The sequence below is a fragment of the Stegastes partitus genome, unplaced genomic scaffold, assembly GCF_000690725.1.
Source record: "Stegastes partitus isolate 25-593 unplaced genomic scaffold, Stegastes_partitus-1.0.2 Scaffold27, whole genome shotgun sequence".
Taxonomy (NCBI): Eukaryota; Metazoa; Chordata; class Actinopteri; family Pomacentridae; genus Stegastes; species Stegastes partitus.
Window position 1 is genome coordinate 938,301 of NW_007577758.1, and position 11,467 is coordinate 949,767.

At 40.1% G+C, this 11,467-nt stretch overlaps 1 protein-coding gene across 1 annotated transcript; it reads left to right on the forward strand.

Moving 5' to 3' along the window:
- Positions 1-1,717: 1,717 nt before the first annotated feature.
- glo1 (glyoxalase 1) lies at positions 1,718-8,515 on the forward strand. Its single transcript, XM_008297827.1, has 6 exons — positions 1,718-1,882; positions 5,442-5,524; positions 5,729-5,869; positions 6,284-6,351; positions 7,345-7,434; positions 8,099-8,515. The coding sequence occupies exons 1-6, from the start codon at positions 1,814-1,816 to the stop codon at positions 8,188-8,190; spliced, it is 543 nt and encodes a 180-aa protein (XP_008296049.1). The 5' UTR covers positions 1,718-1,813; the 3' UTR covers positions 8,191-8,515.
- The last annotated feature ends 2,952 nt before the right edge of the window (positions 8,516-11,467 follow it).

An 11,467-nucleotide genomic window follows, 5' to 3' on the forward strand; every position in this document is an offset into this window, starting at 1 on the left:
TGCTGATTGACAGTGTAGATGTTACGAAATGAAATAGTATGTTTAATACATAACCGTGCTATCATGAAACTGAAGTAATTTAATCTGGAATGACACTGAGCTCAACACAAACTTGGTAAAAATATAACTAATTTTTACGAGGTTATTGCACTGGTGGTCGTTTTATTGTACCAATGGACCAGCTAGGCTGGTAACTGGAATAGCATTAAAGTATGCAGGATTTTATCAGTTTAATTTGCATTGCAGGACCTTTCCTGATTATGTAAGGCTGATTTTGTCAAGTCAATACCTAGAAACTCAAACTTATCTGTATTTTCACAATAAAACTGGCCTGGTTCTAAAGCCACAAGTGTGTGTGTATAAAATTACAGGCCTTTGTAATTATACAATTGAAATGGACAGGGTCACATGGCCACATACTCTTTGTGATGTTTTAGGACGAAACAAAGTAAAATATAGGCCTTTATACTATGCACTTCGCAGTTTTTTAGTTTTAGAATTTTAATTAAGTGTTGAGACTAAAGCTTAATGATTTGGGGAAAATAACTGCATTTTTTTTTCAACATTACAATCTGTATATTTTTTTTACAGTTTGGGTTCCTTACTATTTGTGTGGTGGTGGACCGTCAGTGCATGAGACACCATCAATATGTCAACTGCTCTATTATTTAATGCAAGAACGAGAACGTCAGGATATTGTTTCAAACTTGTTTTTATTACGTTTTTTTGTAAATGCCACATGAGATATAGAGAATAATCACAAAAGCTGGGACTGTTAAATACATAGTACAAGCAATGATAACAGAATTAAAATCACCAGTAAACAATCCCTGCCATTGAAACAGGCTGATCATTCATAGACCAGGAGCAGCATTTAAGGACAGAGCATTCTGCAGGAAAGTCAAAATAACATAAATCATGGATCAGAGGCACTGCATAATTTATATTCTCATTTACAGTGCACAGCATTTGCAGTTTGCTAACTGTCTTATTTTAAATTGTGATTAAGATTTGAAATCAGGGCTACAAGGTGGGACAAGGTGGCGCAGTTGGTAGCACTGTTCCCTCGCAGCAAGAAGGTTCCCAGTGCCCCCACCGAGATCTTTCTGCGTGGAGTTTGCATGTTCTCCCCGTGCAGCGTGGGTTCTCCGGCTTCCTCCCACACAGTCCAAAAACATGTTGAGGTTAATTGGTAATTCTAAATTATCCGTAGGTGTGAATGTGAGTGTGCTTGGTTGTCTGTCTCTAAGTGCAGCCCTGTGACAGACTGGTGACCTGTCCAGGGTGTCCCCTGCCTTCACTCTGAGTCAGCTGGGATAGACTCCAGCTCCCCACAAGTAAAGCAGTGTATAGATAATGGATGGATGGATCTGAAATCAACAAACTGTCCAGCCCTCGTTTTGTTTGTAAAGTTCTTTCTTCATGTGTCAGCCCTATGATACACTCTGAACCACTCATTCTGCTGTTTACTCCTGCTGGGGTTTCATGGTCGCAGACTAAAGACATCTGTATTTTTTTTGGTTTTAGGTTATTGTGCTCATTATGATCAATGCTGCTATATTCATTACTGCATCTTCATTGTGGTGCTTCAACTAATCCATTTTTTCAAATGTTTTCCAACAGTGTGGTGAAATGTAATCCATGTTAATAATAGTGTGTATGGTTTTAGAGGCCGTTCTGGTGAAGTGTGCTCCGCCTCTCGGTGAGGCTTTTATTGTGAAGGCTGTCAGCGGCAGTCCTGTCTCCTGAACTCTGTCCGTCTGTCTGTCCGCCTCAGAGCTGCACTCCGGCTTTCTAACCACCGCAAGGAAAAATGAGCGACAAAGGTCTGTCAGACGATGCAGCGGCAGCAGCTTGTAAAGATGGAGACCCAGTGACTAAGGTAAGGTGGCGCGGAGCCCGACTCTGATCCAGACCGCCGAGCCCGACAGGCCCCGGCTCCGGCCCCGGGCAACCTGCTCTCCTACTGCGTCCATTATCGGACACAGCTCCCCGAGAAGCGTGCTTCGTTCCCCCACAGGCCACTCGGTTCGTTTAAACAACTTTGCTGGTCTTTACGGCGACTGGTTTAGCTGCATACACACACTGGAGACAGAGACGGACCGGGTTTAGCTGTAAGCTAACTGTGTAGCCGCACTCACATTCACTACAAACTTGGAGGAGAAGCTTTCCGTCGTTCAGACAAGTATGTCCGTAGGAAGAGCTGCTGTAGGCGCGGTCACCCGGAGCGGGACACGGTCCCACGGCGGCGGGCAGCAGGCTGGACACGGTTCCTGTGGTGGCCACAGTCCCAGCGCTAGCCACTAACTTGTCCAGGCGGCTAACAGATGTATTAAGATGAGCTTTTATGTTATTGCTCCGTGTGCCCTGCTGTCTGACACCGTAAACACACCAGGATGTTCTGGGGGCTGCAGCTCCTCTACGTGTTCAATGAAAATAAAAGTTCAGGTTCACTTGTAGTAGTTTTGGTGAATATTTGCGGTGGCTGTCGGTTACGTCCTTTAAAATCCAAACTGTAGTCCCAATTCGGGCAGTGATTAAACCTTTAAGACTTATTTCTGCTCGTCAGTGTTGCACACTTCCGTTAAAATAACCATTAAATAATAAAGTGACTGAGATGTGACTCTACACTGTTGCCTCCTACAACATGTAGCTCTATAAAGGCCCCACTAGGGATCAACAGTTATTTTATGTCAAAGCAAAGCCACAATTTTAAACAATTAACAAATGGCAGACCTTCAGTTTAGGACATCATCATGCTGTGTTTCTGACAGGAGGTCTAACCTGTCAAGTCGATGGTTTTACAAGTTCACCTCACTCCTTGTTTGACAGTCTGCTTTTGATGTTTCCTCATGTGGTAATGCTCCATTGCATGGTTTAAATCTGCCGCGCAGTAAATACTGGACTAAACCTTTACCTAACGCAGTTCTGTTCTTTAGAACATTCTCTCCATGCAGTCCTTCCTGCTCTCCACAGCTCGAGCGCACCAGCAACACTGCACAGTGGCAAGTTGTATTACTGAAGGTGGAAATGTTCAGCCATGGTGGTGACTGACATTTCACTTACATCTTCTATCTTACAAACAAACACCATATAGACATGTTAACAGTTTCACCAGACAGGGTCTTTAAGACTGTCAGGAGTGTGTTTGCACCTGTGTGTGCTGTGGTCACTCTGGCAGGTCAAAGGTCACACCCGAACACTTGAAAATCAAAGCGACTATGTAATACTTCCACCTTGAAGTCCTCTTTGAACCATTTCCACTTTACTCTCTCTGTTTGTTCAGTGTGCTACATAACATACCTGCACTGCTGTGTTGTCCCAGCACCCTGCAGGAAGCTTTGAAGCTCAGCGAGAAGTCGTGAATTTATTTGGCAAAACTGTGGTGCTTGTTGCATATGGATATGGCTAAATGGAGAAAAGCATGCAGTATTTGATGGGTTGCTATGGATGTACTGTGAACACATGCCTCTGTAGGAGGAAGGCTTCAGGAAAGGGGAGCAGTTGCTTGCCACAGAGATAACGCTCAAGTGTGAAACAGACACACAGAGTGGAAGTTTGGTTTATTGCACTTCAGGCTAATGTTCTGGGTAAAAACCAGGGGTCAGCTTTACCATATCTGGAACATGATGGCTGTTATTTGCGACATGATAAAATTTCTATTTGTGATAAGTCTGACATATTTTGCGAATAATATTTTGCTACCACACAACTTTGACCCAGGCGTGGATAGCCAAGTAGTGGTCTGAATCACTTTTGTGAACTGGACCGATTTTCTGAATCGGCCACCTTCAGAGCTCAGCACTGGCTTTGCATGTACAACTGGCAAAAGTTTTTGCGTAGAAAACAAGAACGTGTTAGCTAAACCCAAACAGGCCTGATCTGTTCAGCATTACAGCACTGTGTGTGTGCTTGGTTGCACAGAGGTGCAGTTATGCTGAAATCCCTTTTCACAGCTGAGTGCCAGGATAGAAATTTTTCTCTGTTGGAATTCAGGCACAGCTCGCAAAGCCAAAGAGAGATGTCTCCATCTCCACCTCAGTTATTCTGTGTCTTTGCATTCATCGACCACATCACAATATGCTGTTCCATTGTGGAACAGAGTCTGGATTTTTCATGCACGCTTTAATTTCAAGTGCAGTAGGTATGCATATTTATAGTCACAATCAAAAGTTTACATACACTTAAAAAGACCATGTATATTATGGCAGTCTTGACTTTTCAATGGCTCCTAGAACTCCCAATTTTCTTCTTTCTTGATGGGCTCCAAGTCAGGACTTTCTGAAGGCCTGTCTAAAGCATTTAGTCTAGACTGATTTTGCCATTTCCCTACTATTTTTGGTGTGGGTTTTGGGTCATTGTCTTGTTGGAACACTCAACTGTGTCCAAGATCAACCTTCTGTCTGATGATTTTAGGTTTTCTGAAGAATGTGGAGGTGATCCTCTTCTTTCGTTATTCCATTCAGTTTGTGTAAAGCACCAGCAGCAGAACAGCCCCAAATTATAATACTACTACCACCATGCTTGACAATAGGTATGGTGTTCTTGCTGTTAAAGGCCTCACCTCATTGACCTTTTGGTTTGTTCAAGTCAGTGATTTGCTTCTTCAGATCTTTGCTGAGCTCCTCAGACTTTCCCACTGTGGTGTTTGGTGCTGAGTCTAAGGAGTGGATCAGTGGGTCCTGTTTAAATTGGCTCAGAGGAGTCAGCAGCTGTAGTTAATTGTAATCACTTAAGTTAGGTGCCAAGAGGCCATGCCACTAAGAACATTTGATTAACCCAGTTTTTTTTTTATATCACCAAAGCTCAAAAGTAAAGTTGCTGTGTTTATATTTTAAATTGTCATTTTCCCAGAAGAGCAATCATAAATCAATGAAAAAACAAAACTCGTGATTGTTTTTTGTGACAACACACATTTGTTTCAATGATTCTATCATAGAAAATTCAATGTTATCAGAGTCATTGGAAACTTAAGACTGCCATTAATATCTGTGGTCTTTACAAGTGTATCTAATCACTAGCAATGTGCACAGGGGGAAACCTCTGGCCACCCCAGCCTTTGACTACAGCTGACATACAGATTTATTAAGTTGTTTGTGAACAGCTATTTGTTTTTAACCATTAACCTGTGTAGCCACAGTTCGTTTCAGCCTTACCTCCTAGCACTGTGGCAAAGCAGCTTAGAGTTCAGTTCCTCTGCCACACCCACAAATTAACCAGCTATGGTACAACGCATTGGAATTCACACTTGGACTCACTATGTTGTGTTTCTCCTCTTGGGAAGACCTGGGTTTAGGAGACTTTTTAAAGAACCAAATGGAATACTGTGGAAAATTTTAAGTCTTCTCTTCTGTAATGTTAGAACATGATAACTTATTGTAATTTTTGTGACTGATTAATAGTGTTGTGTTTTAAGTTGTTATTGTGTTTCTGTGTTGTAGGATTTCATGATGCAGCAGACCATGCTGAGAGTTAAGGATCCCGTTAAATCCTTGGATTTCTACACCAGAATCCTCGGCATGACGTTAGTATGAATGTGGCACTCAGTTCAGTCAGCTCTAATTGAGTCTCTGGTGGTCTACTTGCAATAAATCATCCACAAGAAGTGACAAGTCTCAAATATTTTACAAACTGTTCTGTCTGTGTGGGTGTCTGTGTCATTGACAGATTTCTGTGCATAAATGGAATTTTGTGAAAACTTTTCTCTCTGGTGTGCAATATTTTGCAGGCTCCTGCAAAAGTTTGACTTCCCCTCCATGCGTTTTTCTCTCTTCTTCTTGGGCTATGAGGACAAGAGGGAGATCCCAACAGATGTGAAGGAGAAAACGGCCTGGACCTTTTCTAGAAGAGCCACCATAGAGCTGACACAGTAAGGGCAGGGTCGCACATGAACTTAGACCTGGATTCAATGTTTTTAATGACAGTTATAAGCTTGATTATGTGAAAAACTAAATTACTTTATTGCACTTTTGGCATCTTTAAGGGACACTGACGTTTTCAGAATGCTCCATTGTGGTTTTGATATCTTGCTGTTCAAAAATACTGTGATTCTGTCTTGTCCTTTTCCACCGTTGTCATACTGTGAGGGTGGTGGGGTATTTTGAAACCTGATCTCTAAGTATTTTAAGATACAGTTAGGTGTTAAAATGTTTATTACCTAGTGGAACTCCAGTTGAAATATATAATTATACCTGAACTCTTTGAATTAATCTTTGTTTTACTCCTCTCTTTTGTCTCCTGTCTCCCCTGCTGTGTCCTTCCTCCTGTCCCTCCTGTCTTTCAGTAACTGGGGCTCTGAGTCTGATGAGAGCCAGTCTTATCACAATGGAAACTCTGATCCACGTGGCTTTGGTAAGACACGTTCTCACAATAGGACAGTACAACAGTGCTTGTATAAGTCATAGATTAGAGATCATAGATTTATAGATTGATGGCATTCCTGTGGCAAATGTCAAACTTGTCTTGCATGAAGGCACATAATATAAAATCACTTAAAGCACAATAATGTTCTTGGTTTAACAGTATTTTTTTTTTTATAGTACATGCTTTGATGTTGTTGTTTTCATGTTAAGCATGAACTGTTTTTCCCCACAAAAGTAAAAAAACAAAACAAAAAAACAATCCAAGTGAGAAAAAATGGGGAAGAAATGGGCAGTGGTTTCTGCTCTGAAGCGCTGGGTTGTGTCCTCTGAAGGAACTGATTGGCAGTTTTCACATGAGGTCAAATGAAATGAACTGAACCATGAACCAACCTCACTGTGCCAAATTGGTTAGATGTCAAATCACAGTTAATAAGTTACCTTCTGTAATAAACTAAGCATACAAGGAGACTTATTGGTGGACAGGTACTGTTAATTATGGCACCAGATATCGAAAGGACCCGAGGATGAAGACTAGAGAGTGAGATAGTCAGTTTGTTGTTGTTCACCAGTCGTGGATTATCCTTAAGTCCCAGTTGTCTCTGATGACATTTAGTAAAACTACCCAGTGTAACGATGCACTGCAGAGACAGGGGATCCTCAGCTCTTCCTTATGGTGGCTGTCAACAAAACTAATCCACCTCTTTCTTTTTTCGTCATTCTTAGGAAGTTTAAATAAGGAAACAGAGCTGTTCTGCAAGTTCTTGCCTCCAAGGAAGATGCGTTTGCATAGCTACCTAGCAAACTGTTGGCTGCAGGAGGTGTAGTAACTCGTGATAGGACGACTGTGATAGTATCGTATTAGGGGAAGGGTCATTCAATGTGGTTACACTTAGTCAGCAAGCCATGACTTGTGAACAAGATAGAAACTAATCAGAATTTTCTTTACACGGATTTAAGCATTTGTCTACTTGACACTTGACAGGGCATATTGGGATTGCAGTTCCTGATGTCTATGCAGCCTGCAAGTTGTTTGAGGAGCAGGGAGTCACATTTGTCAAGAAGCCAGATGACGGTAAGATGTGAGGTGTTTGAGAATATGAAGCTCATGGACAGATTTAGTCCAATAGTGATGGTCTTGATAGCCTTTTTACTGGGCTACAGTACCAGTCAAATGTTTAGACACACCTACTCAGTCCAACTACCACTGAAGTGCTTTCCTTTACTTTTACGTTATACCATAGTGCAGAACAACACTATAAGGTTGAGATAACTGATACTAGTAAAGGCAGTGAAGACTGTGCTACAGGCAAATATTGATCAGCTTTCCATTATTATATTCACAGTGGCTCTGTAAACTACAATAAAAAGAATCAATTCTCAGGAGCTTGTACAGAAATAATTATTCTGTGAATACCAACACAGCTCCAGATTTATTCACTACACCAGAACATTACAGCAGTGCATATGCTGAGAGAAGCTGTCTGTGCACTCATTCAACGTTAACTACGTATTTAATGTAATATGGCCTTTCCATGTATGGCCTCAGTACAGAAACAGAACAGAAAGTACCTGTTGCTGCAGTGTGTTGTCATATCTTTACTGCACAGTGGTTAGCGAGCACACTTTTGCATTTAAAGTATTCAATAGTTTTTTTTGTTAAAGTGTTTTACAGGTTTATTCATAAAGTATTTCGATTGCATTTTCTGCTCCCCTCCATCCTGTTGTTCTTTCCTTAGGTAAAATGAAAGGCTTGGCCTTCATTCAGGACCCTGATGGTTACTGGATTGAGATCCTGAGTCCGAACAATATGGTATCCATCACCTCCTAAAGACTAACAACATGCTACCTGCTGCAGTGCGTGAGACCAGGCCTGCTGTGGCTTCCCTGGGAGAGGGGAGTGTTGGGGTTAGCGAGGAATTTGCAACATGCAGTGGAGAGCCGAGGGCAAACGGAGCAGAATCACTTGTACGACAATCAATACGCTAGCATGGGCTGGACTATTGGAAAGTTAACGAGCAAATCGTTTAGATACATGAGTTATTGCTATGACTAGCAACTACTTTGTGTAGCTGTTGAATTTGTCTAAAAAAAAAGTGTTGCTAAAACAAAGTGGTATTACTATGTAATAAATATGAAAGCCACAGTTCACATGAGATTTTGTCTTGTTTTTTCTTGTTTCAAACAGTAAAGTAAAACTTAATTGTATTTTTTTTTTTGGTCAGAGCAATGCATGCCAGTCGCAGTTATGATTAGAGCAAGTTCTAATAACGTGACTTGATTCTTTGTTTTATTTTATTCCTAAAGGGAAAAATGTTATTTACAGTTTATATTTTTCAGAAAAAGTTTGAAGCAGACTGAACTGCTCTGTAGTGAAAACCTTCAAGTTTTAAAATCTGTGCTGTATAACAAAAAAAAAGAAAAATCCCCCCTCATGTTAAATATATACAATTTGTTTGGAAATTTGTGGTTGAAATATTTCCTGTCATAAATTGCATGTGCAGTTTACTTATGAAATTAATTCAATTCCAAATTTCAATTGAGGCTTTTGTGTGTAGTCTCACATTTTGAAGAATTTTCAAATGAAACCTTAAAATTAGTCTTTGAGATAATGTGCAATGGGCAGAGCAGTTTGTGAGCTTTGAACCAAATAATGAATGGGTGAAAGTCTGAATGACAGTATTTTTAACTGTAATAATGGCATTTTAATTAGGTCAAAACTTCAAAAAGTGTATTTATGTGTTTTTAAAGGTTGCATCATTTCAGATGTCTGTACCCATTTTGCCTACAATCAATTTTTCCACAGATGTGCAAGGTTTATATACCACTCAGCCACAACATTAAAACCATTGACGGGTGACATTAACAACACTGGTTATCTCATTACAGTACAATGTTTGGGTCCCAGCCATCATGGCCATCAGTCTGTTAATTTATTGGGACTTGGGGGGGCAAACGGCCGTTCCAGGGTGAGTACGTCTAAAAGTGTATTTAGCTTGTGGAACATTGCTCACGGATGCACCTGTGCTATGGCTGTTGTACAACCTATGCAACCACCAATCCATTTGGTACAGGACATAAACTTATCATCCGACCTACCCAGAGACGTACCTCAACTTCAAAGCCGTCTAAGTTTGGATAATTATTTCACATCCTGTGAGAGATGTTGCTAGGTTTCAACATATCCAGTGTCTCAATCATTTTGTAATGTTACAAGGCAGAGATTGTTGATGGTCGTATTTTTGCTGTTTTGTGGTAATGTGCAGCCTAACCCTGGTCCCGTGTTGCAGTATATCCACATATCATCTGATTTTAAACCCTGTCTGGTCGAGTTTATTTTAATGTGCGCAGCTTGTTATCCAAGATGGACGTGGTCAGGATTTGAGTCAAATCAACAGATGCAGATATTGTTGTAATTTGTGAAACTTGGCTGACCAAATTTATTGCTGAAAAAGATATGAACAGAAATGGATACAATGTTTACCATACCGACAGGCCTAAGAAAGGTGCAGGTGTTGCTACTTATGTTAAATCAAGATTTAAAGCCTCCATAGTTCTGTCTGAATCCATCTGCAAACAACTGGAATTTTTGGCACTGAATATGGAAATTGTTAAAGGCGTCTGTATAACTCTTGTTGGGTGCTACAAGCCCCCATCTGCCTCTAAGAAAGCATTACAATCTTTAAAGCATGTTTTGTCCAGATTGAATTACAGTGAACTTCTTTTAGCTGGTGATCTGAACTGGGACTGGCTTAAATCAGTTTCTGATGATTTTAAATCTTTCTGTGATTCTGTTATTCTTACCCAGTTGGTCAATTTACCTTTGAGTCAGTGGGAGCTGTTTCTGTGAAACCCTGCACAGACCGCCCAATGTACACTGGTGAGCCTTTTAATTTTGTACCTTTCTCCGTTCAGGAAATTCATAAAGCCCTAAAACTTTGGATCATAGAGAACTTCTGGACCTGATTTAATAGATCCTTACTTTTTAAAACTGGCACCAGATTTCATAGTAGAGCCTATTGCAATCCTTTTTAACCTTGTAGTGAAAAAAATGAAATTCCCTTGCTTTGGAAATCAGCTTTTGTTTTCCCTTTATTTAAGGGAGGGAACCCAGTGATTTTAGCCAACTATAGACTAATATCTAATCTGTCAGTGCTGGCCAAAGTTCTTGAAGTTCTAGTGAGTGAGCAAGTAAAGACATTCTTACATTCCAATGCTGTTTTACAGTAAGGAAAGCATATCAAAATCTGCCAGCTAAATCAGAACCAAACAATTTATTCACCAATATGTTTGTAAAGGTGTGTAATAACATGCTTTAAAATGTTGAAGTTCAACTCCCGTGCGAAACCCTGAAAAAACCTGCTCAAATTAGGGTACCGATAAATAATTGACGAAAAATTAATTTTTTAAAAAATCGGGCCTTAAGTAGCTTATGACGGGTCAAATCAGGTTTTTTCATGATTCTGAGTTGATTGTTAACATTTATATTTCACCACAAACACTCCATTGATGAAACAGGCCACACTCATGTTTACATTTACATTCACAGTAGCTTTTATTTTACATACTTATATAACACTCAGAGTTATTTCTCATCCACAATGTCAGAAGCTTCAAGAGTCATTGTGTATGTTATGCTTTTACACACCTTTACAAACATATTGATGAAGAAATTGTTTGGTTACAATTTAGTTGGCAGATTTGTGAAATAGCTCATGAAAGGCCCTTACTGTTATCAAACTATCAATCAGGCTTCAGAAAAAAACACCATCACAGCTGCAATGAAGGTTGTAAATGACATTATTGTTGCACTTGACAATGAACAGCATTGTGCATCACTTTTTATTGATCTGTCGAAAGCGTTTGACACTGTTGGCTATGATATTTTAAAACTTAAAATCTCGGTGCACAGAGTCCCTTGGTTTGCAAACTATCTTAGATAGGTATTAGAACCCAGTGCATTAATTAATTTGTTCCTGTCCACAAGGGGGTGCTGCAGGGTTGTGTATTAGGTCCCCTTTTATTCATTATTTATATCAATGATCTGGGTCTAAATGTGTCAGATGCTAATTTGCATTTTTATGCTTATGACAGTTATTTACTGCTGT

What these genes read in the sequence shown, in the direction of transcription:
- glo1 (XM_008297827.1), top strand. Translation starts at nt 1,814, where the DNA reads ATGAGCGACAAAGGTCTGTCAGACGATGCAGCGGCAGCAGCTTGTAAA. An exon ending in ATGGAGACCCAGTGACTAAG is followed by an intron (nt 1,883 to 5,441) that starts GTAAGGTGGCGC and finishes TCTGTGTTGTAG; the next exon opens with GATTTCATGATGCAGCAGAC. An exon ending in GCCACCATAGAGCTGACACA is followed by an intron (nt 5,870 to 6,283) that starts GTAAGGGCAGGG and finishes CCTGTCTTTCAG; the next exon opens with TAACTGGGGCTCTGAGTCTG.